Source organism: Schistocerca gregaria, chromosome 3 (genome assembly GCF_023897955.1).
Source record: "Schistocerca gregaria isolate iqSchGreg1 chromosome 3, iqSchGreg1.2, whole genome shotgun sequence".
Taxonomy (NCBI): Eukaryota; Metazoa; Arthropoda; class Insecta; order Orthoptera; family Acrididae; genus Schistocerca; species Schistocerca gregaria.
The window spans coordinates 324,834,062-324,850,173 of record NC_064922.1 but is presented as its reverse complement, the minus strand read 5'-3'; the positions used below and the strand labels follow the sequence as shown (position 1 = coordinate 324,850,173).

Below are 16,112 nucleotides of genomic sequence, written 5' to 3'. Positions count from 1 at the left end.
GCCTGTTGGATCTAGTCTCACCGATCTGCCCACAGGCCAGGCCTGTTTGTGTGTGGTGTAATGAGGCTGATTTTCATGGTTTATCCATGGACTCAGGACTGTGGTGCTCCTCAGCAGCCCAGAGGCCACATGCAATGGATTTCAGAAATTGCGACTGTATCACCCCAAGAACATAGTACAGTGTGGCATTTTATAGACTTTTATTTATTCCGTTGCATTTTGTCACTTTGAAAGTAGTTTATATATTAGGAAGTATGGCTGATAAGAGGAGAGAAAATAGTGGCAGTCACTGGCAGTTTGTGCGCTATGTACTCACATATTTTGTGAAAGAAAAACCACACAATATCTGTAAAATAATAGTCATAAGACAGTAGGCAATAATAATCAACAATAAAAAACATAATAGAACAACCATTTTATTTGCAGTTGCCTATAGTGTTGGTTTACATAACTCTTCCCTGCCTAATCAACTTCTTCTAAGAGGTCTACTTTTTTCTGAAGTTATTTCTGAAATCATTGAAGATATTTTAAATCTGTCTTGCGATTACAATGAAATACATATTTTTGTCACCAAATGTGTTTTGTTTTATTGAAATAAAATAACATCTGTAGTCTTAATGTAACATATATAACATTTGACTTGCTTTCTCTATCTAAAACCAGTTCATTGCAAATATGTTGATGTTAAAATTTAAGATTTATGCTCACATGTTTAGAAATACAGAAGTCCTTGCATTTTTTTTATCAACTTATGTTATTACTTACCCTTGTGATCACAAAGTTTGTCTCCCCAGTGGGCCAACAGCTGTATGGTGGGTACTAGAGTGGTGTGCATGGGTCTCTGAGCTATTGCAGCCTTTATTATTATTATTTTATTTTTTTCCTGGGCTGTTCCCCTTCCTTCTCCTTCCCTTTCCCTTTGCCCCTTCCATTCCTTCTTTTGGTGTTCTTATTTGTGTTGGGCTGGCTATCCTCATGACTTTCCTTTGTCTTGCAGTTTTGGTTGGTTGCTTTTCCTTCTCCTTCTTGGCCTTTTTTTTTGCCCATCCCCCCCCCCCCCCCCCCAAGGTGTTTGAACTCAATTTCTAAATTTGAAATCTGTAGTGCGAGCCAGTTGGAGAACTGCCTCACCAGCATCTTTGGTGTGGATTCCTCTCCCTCTTCCCCCTTTTCCCCTTCCCCCTTTTCCCCTTCCCCTCCCTCTCTGTCAAAGCCCTTTTGCCCCCTGGCTAGGTCACCAACTCAGTAGCCAGTCCATGTGGTTGGGCTGTTATGTAGCCATCTGGCTGAGCCCCTGATGCCACAGGGATCGCGGATAACACTGCTGGTACCTGTGCTGCGAATTCCGTATACAGGCCAATGAGTGGCTGCCCATCTTTTCAGGGCATCTGAACTCCTAGCAATGACCATCCTGCCCAGCTGCCATTGCTGTGGCTAGGTGGTGCCCACAAGGCAGGCTCCTGTTTGGAGTGTGTGGTACCAGGGTGGACATTTGGCACATGAAATATGTTAATCTCTCTGGCCGCACTACTGTGACTGTGTCTCTTCCTTAATGTTGTTCTGTCTCAGTTCCTGTTTCTGCCTTTCCAGCCTTACACTCCTTGGGTGCACCCTTGGAGGAGGGCCAGACACGCCAGCTAGGGGCGAGACCCTTTCCACGGTTCCTGGTCTGTACGAGGACCGGCAGGGAGACTTTTGCCACCAGTAAACCTGTTTTCTCTGTGGAATGTACTGAGGACAAGTTCGGCGAAGATGATTCATTAAACAAGATGAGCTCTGTCTTTCTCCTTATAAAGACAACTTCTGCCCGTCAGCTAGCCTCCCTCTCTGTGTCTGTGACCGTTTAGGAGACCCCACATGGCTATTTATTCTCACAAATCACTCAGTATGACACAAGATGTAATTTTCCATAGAAACCTTCTCATCGAGTTCAATGATGACCTTATGGCTAATCTGGAACAGTATGGCGTTCATTTCGTCCAGCATGTCCAGAAAGGCTCTAAGGATCATAGTGTAGACACTGGCACTTTCATCATGGCATTTGAAGGTGATACCCTGCTTGAGAAGGTCAAGATAATGGCGTAAAGATGTGATGTGAAACTGTACATTCCACCTCCCATGCATTGCTGTCATTGCCTCAAGTTCGGCCACATGCCCTCGCGATACGATGCCATTCCATCTGTGGCGGTTGTGGTCGCCCTCTTCACTAAGCCCTTGCACTCATCCACATAACTGTGTAAACTGCTCTGGTCTCCATTCTCCTCACTCACTGGAGTGTCTAGTGTACATGAAGGAAAAAAGAATTCCGGGAATAAAGACCCTTGACTGTCTCAGCTAGTTTGAAGCCCAGAAGAAGTTTTACAGATTTCACCCTGTAAATCTCTCCTCTACCTTAGTTTCGCTTTCTCCTCCTCACTCTTCCCCCTTACCCCCCTTCTGTTTCCTCACCCTCGGCAGCTCCTATCCCTTCCCCTCCAGGAACTGCTTCTCCTCCTCGGCCAGGGAAAAACCTTCTCAGAAGAGAAGGTTTTCTGTGGCTCGTGCTAGGGATGGGGCTCCATCTTGGAACACCCCTTCCTGGCATTCTCGGGACAGGAAGCTTGCACGCTTGGTACAGAGGAGAGATCCGTGCTCTGATGGCCCCAAAGCCACTCACTCTGTCTGATCTTGGCATCACTGCCACCTGTTCCCTTGCTGATAATGCCTCCTCCCTCCCTTTGAGGAAGAACAAGAAGCAGCATAAGCCGAAAGATGAGGCTTCCCTGGCTTCCCGGAGGGCTTCACCCCTCCACCTCATCCTGAATAACACCCAGTTTGTATGGATGTCACCCAATCCTCATTGGTGAAGACCACTGACCAAGTGACTTGACCTGCCCTCGGCTTCATTATGTCTCACCTGGACTCTCACCACATGATAATCCAGTGGAATTGAAAAGGATATTATTGCCCCCTCCCAGAAATACAGTGCCTTGTTTCGACCTGCTCTTTGTTCTGTCTTGCTCTTCAAGAAACTCACTTTAGTAATGTCCACTGTTTCAAGTTTCGTGTTATTGAGCATTCTGTCAGAACTGTGCAGGCCCCGGGATAGTGTCTGGAGAGGTCTGCGCTTTGGTTCGCACCAATGTCTTTAGTGACTGGATCTCCCTTCATACCAGCCTGGAAGTGACAGCAGTTAGAGTGCAGATGACTGTGACAGTCATTGTTTGCAATGTCTACCTCTCTCCAGGTAGCCACTTCCTTACGTTGAACTGTCTCCTTTAATACAGCAACTCCCGCCCCCCATATCTCCTCCTTGGGAATTGGGAACTTCAACATGCGGGAGTGCCACTTCATTGGGTAGGGCTCTTCTACTTGATCAACTTACTACAGACTTTGATTTTGGTCTCCTCAATGACGGTTGCCCTACCCACGTCAGTGCTGCTCATGGAACCTGTACTGCTTTCGATCTCACCATTTCCTCCCCTGCTCTCATGCCTTGACTACATTGGTTGCCCTGTGATGATCTTTGTGACAGTGACCACTTTCCAGAGGTACCGTTATTCCCCTGCCGCCACCAGGCAAACAGGCCCCCACATTGGGCATTCCGCAGGGTCAGCTGGCCTTTATATACGTCTGTTGTGCACTTAGACATCTCTCTCTCATACTCCATTGATGTGGTTGCACAGGGTATTTCTGTCACTAGTCTTAATGCTGCTGGCACTGCTGTCCCCCTATCCACAAATCCCCCTCGTCATCGACCAGTACTATGGTGGACCGAGGACGTAGCAGTTGCTGTCCAGCACTGCTGACGAGCACTGCAGCAATTTAAATGATACCCTTCACTGACCAATCTCCTCCCTTTTAAGCATCTCCGTGCTAAGGCTCATTACCTTATTAAACAGGGGAAAAAAAAAAAAACAGAATGATTGGAGTACTATGTTTCTTACTTGGGAACTTATGGCTCCTCATTGCAGGTTTGGTTCAAGCCCTGTAGCCTTCTGGTTGACAGTCGACTGTCCAGGGGCTTGTCCTCCAAGGTGCTCTGACTACCATTGGTCCTTGCAGAACACACTTTGCGACAGCATCGGCGTTCTGTTCCCATCCTGCCGCCTTTCTCCGGCAGAAACATGGAGTTGAACAGACCCACCTTCTGTTTCAACCCTCACCAAGCTGAGCCCTTTAATGGACCCTTCACTGAATGGGAATTCTCGCAGGCTCTTACCTCTTCACATGACACGGCTCCAGGCCCAGATTCCATCCACAACCAGATGATCCAACAGTTGGGCATTACCAGAGGCAATTCTACTAAGGGTCTTCAACCACATTTGGCTCAGGGGTACCTTCCCCCCACAGTGGCGAGACAGTTTAATTTTCCCTGTCCTTAAACTTGGGAAGAACCCAACATCTCTCAACAGCTACTGCCCATTTAGCATGACGATTGTACTTTATAAATTGCTGGAGAGGATGGTTAGCTTCTGATTTTGTTGGCTACTTGAATTTCGGGGCCTTTTGTCTTCGTATCAGGTGGCGTAGGGGGGGGACAATCTCAAACTGACCATTTACTCATATTCGAAACTGCAATCTGACTGGCTTTTACTAACGGTTGGCACCTTGTCATGGTCTTCTTTGTCCTACATAAGGCATATGACGTGGCTTGACACCATTGCATTTTAGTTACTCTCTGTGAGCGGGGCTCTCATGGGCCCCTTCCAATTTTTATCCATGATTTTTTTCATCCCACCACCTCTTCTGGGTTCCAGTTGGCACTTCACTCACACCTCGGATTCAGGAAAATGGTATCCCACAGGGTACTGTATTAAGTGTTACACTCTTACTCATAGCCATGAACGGGCATGTAATGTCGGTTGGCCCTCAGGTTACCCCAGCGTTATATGTCAATGATTTTTGCATCTGGTGCACCTCCCACTCGGTGCCATCTGCTGAGTGTCGGCTCCCAGGGGCCACCCAACGGACATCTGTGTGGGCTGTCTCCCAAGTCTTCAAATTTTCTCCCTCCAAAATGTGGGTTATTCATTTTTGTCATTTCATACTACACCCTGATCCAGAAATTTATTTAGGTGACCAGCTCCTAGATGTTACAGCACAGTCCCATTTCTCCCCCCCCCCCGCCCTTATTTTTGAAAACCTGATGTGGCTGCTCCTTATGCGCTGCCTGAAGACTACATGCATGTGGAAGCTTAATTCTCTCCACCTCCTGGCCCACACATCCTGGGCTGCAGACCATGCTACTCTTCTCCATCTTCACAGTGCTCTGGCCATACCCATACTACAGGGTGATTCAAAAAGAATACCACAACTTAAGGAATTTAAAACTCTGCAACGACAAAAGGCAGAGCTAAGCACTATCTGTCGGCGAATTAAGGGAGCTATAAAGTTTCATTTAGTTGTACATTTGTTCGCTTGAGGCGCTGTTGACTAGGCGTCAGCGTCAGTTGATGCTAAGATGGCGACCGCTCAACTTGAAAGCTTTTTGTGTTATTGAGTACGGCAGAAGTGAATCGACGACAGTTGTTCAGCGTGCATTTCGAACGAAGTATGGTGTTAAACCTCCTGATAGGTGGTGTATTAAACGTTGGTATAAACAGTTTACAGAGAATGGGTGTTTGTGCAAAGGGAAAAGTTCTGGACGGCCGAGAACGAGTGATGAAAATGTAGCACGCATCCAGCAATCATTTGTTTGCAGCCCAGGAAAATTGACTCGCAGAGCTAGCAGAGAGCTGCAAATTCCACAATCAACTGTATGGAGAGTCCTACGAAAAAGGTTGGTTATGAAACCTCATCGTCTGAAATTGGTTCAAGCACTGTCTGCAGCTGATAAGATTAAAAGAATCGATTTCTGTGATTTTATCCTTGCTCAAATGGAAACAGATGAATCTTTCGTTTCAAAGATTGTGTTTAGTGATAAAGCAACTTTCCACACTAACGGGAAAGTCAACCGTCACAATGTCTGTATATGGGACACTGAGAATCTGCGGGAAACAACTCAGTATGAATGTGACTCGCCTAACGTGCCATTTCAGTCAATAAAGTTTTTGGTCCGTTTTTCTTCGAAGGTGCTACTGTAACTGGACTACAGTATCTGGAGATGTTAGAGAATTGGCTGTTCCCTCAGCTCGAACAAGAAGCACAATAATTCATGTTTCAGCAGGATGGAGCGCCACCACATTGGCACTTATCTGTCCGTAACTACCTGAACGTCAACTACCCGAGGCGATGGATCGGCCGCCAGGCAGCCCATGACAGAGCACTTCATCACTGGCCTCCAAGAAGCCCTGATCTTACACCCTGCGATCTTTTCTTATGGGGGTATATTAAGGGTATGGTGTTTCAGCCACCTCTCCTAGCCACCATTGATGATTTGAAACGAGAAATAACAGCAGCTATCCAAACTGTTACGCCTGATATGCTATAGAGAGTGTGGAACGAGTCGGAGTATCGGGTTGATATTGCTCGAGTGTCTGGAGGGGGCCATATTGAACATCTCTGAACTTGTTTTTGAGTGAAAAAAAACCTTTTTAAATACTCTTTGTAATGATGTATAACAGAAGGTTATATTATGTTTCTTTCATTAAATACACATTTTTAAAGTTGTGGTATTCGTTTTGAATCACACTGTATATTATGGAAGCCAGGTTTATGGCGCAGTGGCTCTTTCTGCTCAGAAAATACTGATCCTGTTGACCATTGTGGGTGCGTCTGGCTATTGGTGCCTTTCACACTGGTCCCCCTAAGTCTCCTCCCAGAAGTTGGGTTTCACTTCAAAATGACATACGATATGTGTACAATGTTTTGTTCTTGTGCAATAAATAATTGAAAGTGTTTCTGGACTTTATGTACATTCTGTATGTACCGACTCATTGAGCAGGCTGCTACTTTAGTCTTCTTTCTCTCCTTCCTTGACTGTGCCACCTGCTTAGTTTCTTTCTCTGAGTCCGAAGTCATGAGGGTATCCCAGGATATGAACGGGTTGACTGTTTGGGTAGATAAGCTGATACTGACGCTCCATCCCCTTTGTATGTCAAATCTCTCTTTGTTCGAAAGTGGAATGACATCTGGTGCACTACTGCTCTCAGTAATAAACTCCGCACAATCAAGGAGACTGCTGGCTTTGATGCCGTTCCTTCCGCTCCTCTTAGGAGTCCACTGCTTTAAGCCATCTACACATTAGTCATACCAGGCTCACCCATTGTGTTCTGCTGTGTAACGAACCACTGCCACAATATGGTTGTGGAGTCAGACTGATGATATCCCACATATTGGTAGAATGTCCCCTCTGTGCTATGTATGGTCTTCCGTAATTTTAATACCAGCAGAAAATTCACGGATGTTTGAACTGGTCCTCAGTTTCCTCTGTGAAAGTAGTTATTTCCAGATATAAGATTTTTCTTTACTCCTGAACAGAGGCAGGGTCATTGTGGTTGGTGCCTCTCTTCACATTTTCTCAGTCTGGGACCCCATGACCATTCCCCTATGGAAAGGTCACTTTTATTTCCAGTTTTTAGATTGTTTGTAACCTTTTATGCCTTTTACTGTGTGTGTTTGACTTCCCTGACTGGATCCATCCACTTTTAGTTGACCCTCTCTTTTCTGTAAGTAACTTAGGAATTACAGGACTGATGATCTCACTGTTTGGCCCCATAAACCCTCTCAATTAATCACTCACTCAATCAGTCTCAAAATTTGTCAGGGATAAATGCTAAAACATGTCTGGAAATCAGGAAAAGATCAGAGAATTTTAATTGGGGAAACTTGTGGCAACACTGCAGGCTCTTGCAAGTGAATTTAAATCTCCCACCTACTTTACCCTTGACTTTGTCTATGTGATCATTCCACTTAATGTCCCAAAAATTGTTAGCCAGTGTGTTATTCCATACTGTTGTGGTATATTCAAATTTTCTTGTATTCTTGTTCTGCATTGGCACAGGGGCAGCATGGTTATTAATGGATGTCACATGGTTAATTTGAGGGTTGGCCAGATAACTTTCCTGTTACCATACCATTACTTCCTGGGTCAGAATCTGTGTATCCCAGCTGCCTCAGAGAAGTGTTATCTGTGGGGAAAGTGAATGAAAGATTACTAAATGTTCGTGAGTTGTGTAACTGAGACGAGACTTGGGTACCAGCTCCATATTCACTTAGTGGGATGCATGGAAACAGCCTAAAAACCACATCCACCAAGCAACATTAATCCATTGATCCAGGGCCAGTGCATTTCCCTGCCCCAGAAGCGGAGATTTAACGCATTAGGCTATGTATTGTTAATCCACTCATCCAGGGCCAAGGCATTTCCCTGGCTCAGAAGCAGAGATTTAACATGTTAGGCTATCTGGGTGTGTGCAGTTGTGGCACAGTGATTTGAATTAACATGACAGCAACTGTTGACCAGCCATGTGACTACATGCAGTGTGTTTGATGGTTTGTATTGTTTTACGCTGGCATTAATAATGGCCAAGAAGATCAAATAATATTGTGCTCCTATGGCGGCATTTTCAAATGTAATTTAACCTTTTTGTGGGAGAATGAAGTACATCTGGATAAAAAGTTAGTAGGGAGTTTAAAAATGCCACGTGAATATTGAGGTAGACTGAAACTATGCAGACTTGTAGCAGTCCATCATGTTACTATTTCGGTCAGTCCATGCAGAATGTGAGTTGTTCTGTGCATTGGCTCTTTAACATACATCCTCCCTGCCTGCCCACCCTCCTTAATCCCCACTCCCCAGTAGCACTTTTCAGAAGAAGGGTTGTAATGTTTATACAGGGACCTGTTTTGGACACTTCGTGACCTGATGGTGTGTGTGATGGAGCATTATGTAATTTGTCCAGTTGCAAGGAAAGCAATTGTGGCAGGACTGAATATCCCAAGGAGCAATTTTGTTGTTGAATTTGCAGTTCAGTTATGTTGAAAGTCAGTTGCTAGTCTTTACATCAAGTGATGATATAGCTTGTCTTCTTGCATGCTGTCACAGTTATATAACATGACTTTCCTGGATGCGATTTCATAATCTGTGAATTCGAAGAGGGGGGAAATGTGTGCTACATTGTTTGTATAATGGTGTGTGTGTGTGTGTGTGTGTGTGTGTGTGTGTGTGTGTGTGTGTGTGTGTGTGTGTGTGTGTAAATTCTTTGCTCTCAGTTCCCTCATGTAATTGAGGGAACTTTCGGTGAACATAGAATAATAATATATTTTTTCAGAAGAACATGTATTTTTGCTGGAAGCATTCGTCAATCTGCTAATTGAGAACAATGAATCTGGGTGAAAGTAAATGCATGGGAGGGAAAAAGGACTGTAGTTCATTCCACAGACCTACTTATGTAAATGAAAGTAAGTAAGATGTCAATTTAATTTGCAGTTTTCACCGCCACCTAAAATCCCAGTGCCACAGAGTTGTATGGAAGAACAACCACCCAGTAAGATGCAAGATGAAACAACATGGGAAAGAGATAGAGACCTTTATTTGCAGCTGAGAGAGGTAAATCTTTATTATATTTTTTCAAGTGTTTTATATCTTACAAAAAATACGAACATGAAAAATTAAACCTTCACAGCAAGCTCTGTGCAAAATTTATACCAGAATTGGAGTGTGAGAGAGTGAACTAGAGGTTTGCAAATTCGTCATTTCTGGAAACTAGTTCACTTGTGATCCTTCTTGGGAACAATTCGTTTTTACTATTTCACCACTTCTTTTTATTTAATATTGTGCACACTATGTGGATTTTGGATAAATTTCCAGAAAGACCATCACATATGCATAATTATTACTTTTACTTGATAAATTCATTGATAGGCTTATGTAGACATGTTGTTTACTTCAATTTCCTAAGCTGAATGTGTCCTTAGAAAGTATCTAATGGTCCAGTGACTCCAAGCCAATGGGGGCCAGAGCAGGCTGAACGGAAGAATGGATTATGTAACCTGTTTAAGACCCAGTGTGGACCAACACAGCCATCATTCACTTTTGAGGCAACCTTGTAATTGTAGCAAGTACTGTGTCTTTGTTTTCCATTTGTTAACGGAAAATAATGTACACTTGTCTGCTTTGCTAGCATGAAGGAACTGAAAGTAAACAGTCACCTGTCAGCCCAACATTAATAGTTTTTTATAATGTGCGGATGTGTAACTTAAATAATCTCAAAGTGCTATACTGTCTGTGTGGCAAGTGACGACGTATTTGCAAAAACTATGACTTCTGACGCAGGGGCAAAAGAATTGTTTTTTACAATTAGAAGGTATGTATCAGCAAGGGTGGCAACTACATAAAGATGTTCGGAGATTGGTGAAACTTCCTCCCCCCCCCCCAAAATAAAAACCTTTGACATAGCACCCATTATTGCTTTCAAGAACTTTACAGTAAAAAATATTTTCGATCAGCTTCCAGTTGAAAGGGGCACCAATCATCAGTTATTTGAGAAAGAGAATGTCTGACCAAGGCAGGCAGCCATTAAAAAATGAGAGTGAAATGCATATTAAATTCAACTTAAACGTATTCATGTAGCACAGAGGTAAAGTTGAACTGGAGGAAGGACAAAGGTGAATGACTCATACAATTCAAGTATTTTATACTAAGAACAAATGAATAATTGAGGACAAGCTATCATAAAGAACTGTGACACCATTATCACCTGCATTGTAAAATCATATAGTCTGTTTTAGAAATGTGAAGCATACACAATATGATCAGTAAATGAAACACTCAAAGCATAAATAAAAATTTGGAACATTATTAAATGAAAATAACAAATCAAATGAAATTGAGTTCTTAGAAAAAAGCCGTGGTGGGAACTGTGATTACTTCCTCACAGTAGCAGAAAACATTACGCCCACTAATAAACAACCAAAAACAGATGTATTAGATTTGCTTCTGTGGACACGGTGTGTATCACCAACAGATACTAGATTAAAAATTGTAATCCCTCAGCCGAAACCAAATTTATCAGGTAATTCGTTTATTGTGGCCTTACCAAACCCTTGGATCGTGTGGACTGAGAGGCAAACTAAAATGTTATCACATTTATGACAACTCCCCTGCTTGGTTGGAGTCTTACTTTCATAACAAAAAGCAGAGTGTCAAATTGTCAGAGTATCATGAGAAATAAAATGTCCTTGGAGTTGGAAAGAAAAGAAGTGGGGTCCCACAAGGATCAGCACTTAGTCAAACCTTGTTCTTAGCCTGCATGAGTGGTCTACCAACGACTTTGAAGTGTAGGTCAAAAATTGCAATGTTCACTGATCAGGATTTCAAAGTCAGCCTTATGAGACACAGTTCTGTTCATAATTGAGATTGCTTATGGCTGGTCAACAGCAAACAGTGAAAGATTAATCTCATAAATACTCATATTACACAATTTAAACAAAGTAAAAATAACTTTCAGTCACCAGAAAAAGATGTTAATGCTCACATGCTAACTGAAACAGTGTGTGTAAAATTCCATGGGATCCATTGGTAACAAGTTAAAATGGAGTTAACACACAGATAGTCTTAGAAGTGTACCTCATAATGTTGATTGAAAGACAACATAGGTGGCATATTTAAATTTTTTCACTGTATTTCCTTACGTAATTTTGCAGGAGTCACTAAAAGTGAATAAATTATTTATTCAATAGAAGAATTACTTGTAAGTGTTCCAGGCATTCTTTTAAAGATCTAGATTTTCATATGCTTGCTTCTCAATGGGTTCCTTAATGGTGTTTGTTACTGTGATTAGAACTCATTTTGGCTTAACTGTGACTTGTGCAAGCATAATGCAAGATGTGGTACTGATTTAGAATTCTTCTACTGGGGTTCAAAGGGGAGTTGCACACTGTACTGGAAAGTTATTCAGTGATCACCCATTAACACAAAGTAGTGAATTGACAATCCCAGCCAGTTCAAAAGAAGATTAGACACGTACTCATTAGTATCTTGTTTCACAAATTACAAGAATATGTAGATTCAAGGATTGAAAATTTTTGTTAGCCACATGGCAAGTAGCAGTTTTGTCAACCTGCATGAGTAATAGTAGTGTACTGTAAACGGTCCCCTGTTGTGACATGTTGTTACCTGTTTACTTTGTAAAACTCTATTGTAATCAAGGAAATATTATGCTGCCTGAAGAAGCTATTTATATTACTCAATTTCTAATGAGGTTCCCAGTCCCAGTTGTAGGTTGCTTGTCTAACAGCTTCCAGAGGCAATGGAAATTGGATTTTGAACATCTTGTATAATTATTGACTGAATTTAAAAAAATTAAATGCTATCATAACCTGCTTATTAAGAAGTATCACATTGTGTTCAAAGTAGTAGTAGTAGTAGTAGTAGTAGTAGTAGTAGTAGTACATTTGTGTTCAAAGTTTAACACTGTAAGACAACTATTACAGTTAGAAACTGTTTACATGCACTGAGGCAGCATAACTTACAGTGCACAGTTACCCAGGCTATATTCGTCCAGTATTTGTGAATGAGAGCGTTTAGTGACTTCCAACAAGATTTATACATAATTTAAAACATTTATAAAATGTTTTCTTGCTTACTTGGTTACCATCAAATACTCAACACATTAACTCATTTGCAACCAGATGTTTGAAGCATCACGACTCCTGGCAATAGCTGTCATACCAGTTGATCTTTGCTCTGGCTGGGAGGTGGCTGTGGGGATAACCCTTGATCAAAGTAGATGACATGAGGATGGACACTCTGAACATGAAATGTGTGTTATTGACACAATGTGCCCATTCTGATTCAGCCCTCTCAACAGACAGGTCTAGGTATTTCAGTGCAGACATTTACAATTACACTGCTTTTCCTACCTTGCCTACCCCATGGGGGGAGAGGGACAAACCAGACAACTGGGAGCAAAGCAGTTTACTAAATACCTGGTGTGTACGTGAACAGATGGAGATACTTTTACAGCAACAAAACCATTATTTTGTATGGAATACAGAGAAGACAGATTTGGAGAAGTTGACTTCAGGCATGAGAACTACTGGGTGACATACCAGTGACTGCTGCCCCACATAATACTTTGAATGTGGTACAAGGAGTTAATTTTCCACAGAGCCCTTGCACTACAGACAGATGAGGAACTACGAACCAATCTCGAATGGCGAGGTGAAATTTTGCCCAGGATGGACAAAAATGTCCCAGAATAATCAGAGATACAAGTACTTTCATCTTAGCCTTTGAAGGAAATGTGCTCCCAGAAAAAGTTGGTTATTATCTGGAGCCTGAATTAGAACTGATCTATTCCAAGGGCACAAAGTTTGTTGTGTCTCCTGTGTAAAGTTTTTCTTAGATGTATATCTGTTGAAGAACATTCTTCTTCTAGGGCAACAGTTGAAATATGTTGTGAATTTAGAAGAAGGGATGGGGCGGACTGTCTTAACATGATAAGGCCTGGCAAAGCATGGCTCACAAGACATTCCTCTCCAGCGAGTATTTCCACTCCAACTTGATTTGTACCCTGCTGTCTGTCACGGCTCCACCACAGCCTTACTGGCCAGTCTCAAGAATGACTAATCAGCTGGTGCCTGCCTAATCCCAATATGTAAATGTTAGTAGATTGCTAAAACTTTAATTTTTATTTGGTTATTTATCTCAAATTCTTGTACTTACATTAATGTGATATGTAGATATTTAGATTTATTTAACTTTATCTTTACAAGTTCTGAAATATCTACCAGTATTTCAGTTTTCATTGTAGCAAAACAAAGCTGATGTTTCAATGACTCATTGGTCACTGCATTATGCTGAGCAGATGTAATGTACTTCATTGAACAAAATATAGTTGAACAAATGTATTGACCTGAAAAAAGATTTTATTTTAAGAGCAAAGTATGAGAGTTTTGGATACTGACCTTATGGCATGGCCTCATAACTTGATGCATCTCGGTTTTGGATAGGTTGAGTGAGTGGATCACTTTTTAAATTGTAGACTATTTCTTGAAGAACACGATAACACTTTGTAGATTAATTTTCATTGTATTGTTAAAGAAAATGATAACCAGCTCCATAGATTTAAAATCCTGAAAATGAGTCACTCATTGGAGACTTCATCAGTAGTGGAAGTAAATCCTGAAAATTTTAGTTCTGTGTATTCTTGTTTCATTTCACAGAAACTTGTGAAATGACACAAACTTTCCATATTAAGTTCTTATATTGTAACATAAGTTTACACTGGAATCCACTAATATCCATAAACAAATCAGAAGTTGCTTTCCTTGCAGACATAAATTAAAATTATTTAAATTATCAGTAAAATCTGTTTAAATACTAGTTCTGATAAAAAAAGTGAATACTTCAGTTTATTTCCAAATTCTATAGTATGCAGTTTTACTACTTCACTTGAAAACCTGAAAAGCTCTCTACCGAGTGCAAGAAAATGAGCTAAGCATTTCGATGCACTCAACCAATGAATTTCGGAATGAAGGCATTTATATCTGTATTCATTGTAAGTTCTTTCAAAATTTGTATAAATTTTTGATGAGACAGTGATGGGTTTCCTCCTCATATTACCTTTGTAATTTTGTCACTTCTTTCATTGCCCACTGCATTCTGACACTATTCCCACATATTGCTTACTGATGTATAATGCACTGAAAAGTTAAACAATTAATTCCATTTTTTCTTAAGTGATCAACAAAACTACTTTCGCTACTGACAATAGGTGGTGCACCATCAGTGCAGATTCCAGAGTACTTTTTAAAACTGCCATTTTGTTCAATACAGTTTGTAATTGTGTTGAGAATATGCAAACCTGTTGTTCTGAGCAATGGAAATAAAGTGAGTAACTCTTTATGTACAGAAGAGTCATGTATTATTTGATGAATAAAAAATAGTAGTGGGCTGAGATCTGTTGTATCATTTCTCTTGTCCATAACAAAGAATAATGCTGACAGTTTGCACTAAATTATCTAGATTTTTTTTATGCAATGCCCCATATCAAGAACTCAGTCTTTTACTGTGTTACATGACAAAGCAACTGTTTTAAAGTGCTCAGCTGCATCATCATAATCAGATGCTTTCGCCATTTCTATTCCACATTCTATCACGAGTATGCTGTTGCTGAAGCATTTTTGAGCTTTTACTAATTGTAAGGGCACCGCATGTGATGCAGTTAAACTATTTTCTTTAAGACTCGATCTTTCGGGCAATTCGTGTATCTCTTTCTTTAACTTATCTACTAAAGCACAGTGTTCGTCATGAGAGTAATGTCCATGTGTTGTTTATGGAGTGAAGACAGCTGTTGAGTGAGATTACTATCTTTGTTTTGATTTAAGGTTTTTTATTTTGATTTTTTGCTTTACATATTAATCCTTGGGTTTTTTGTTGGAGTTGTGTACAAAGAAGTATATAATCTTCCACTCCTCATTGAAAACATAGTTTCTAGTATTCTTTCTTTTCAACATTCTTGATAATCATGATAGAAAAATAGCCACAGTAATAACTAGTCTCAAACAAAAATAATAACTATAGTAATAACCTAAAGGACAACCTGAGCAATAGTGCAGTATTAAGGAGAGGAAATCAGAACAACAGTGAGACCAAGTGGATGAACAAAATGTAGAGCTGAACAGCGAGAAAAGGTGCAAGAGCCTGTTTGTTAAAGAACTTGTGGAAAAGATGCTACCACACTCAGTTGCTGATAAACAAGCAAACCATAGGCTGCGGCGAGGCCGTGGCTTCACCGTGAGAGTTGAGTTGAGGGGGAAGAAGTAACTGGAGGGAAATAGCTTGCAGACCATCTTGGCCATGCCTGATTTAGATTTTCCTAAAACACCATTGGACAAAAACATTGATGGTACAGGTAAAAAATTGCTCAAAAAAAGCCTTAATCTAATACTTCAAGTAAAAGCATTATCAAATGGGAACAAGTCTGTTGTTAGAAGTGCAAACTTACTGGCAACCGATACATTACACATTAATTTCTCAAATCACTTTGTTTTTCATGGTGACAGTGCATCAAACTACAGAGCAGCAGATGCTGTTTGCGAACTAGTTGCTGAGATAGCTGCCATAGCCTTTAATTACCAGATCTGCCCGTCTTAGACTAAAAAGACAAGACAGGAGCAAGTTTCTTCAAGTGAAGAGGTTACAGTAACCTGCATACCTATGTTAAATGGTGTTCTCATGCCAT

General features: G+C 41.1%; 1 protein-coding gene across 2 annotated transcripts in view; it reads left to right on the top strand.

Moving 5' to 3' along the window:
* LOC126356245 (uncharacterized) overlaps positions 1–16,112 on the top strand; it is a 76,210-nt gene that overhangs the window by 10,092 nt on the left and 50,006 nt on the right. For both annotated transcript variants that reach the window (XM_050007075.1, XM_050007076.1), the window contains exon 2: positions 9,353–9,472. In XM_050007075.1, coding sequence (XP_049863032.1) covers positions 9,353–9,472 — 120 coding nt within the window. The remainder of the gene's footprint in view (positions 1–9,352; positions 9,473–16,112) is intronic.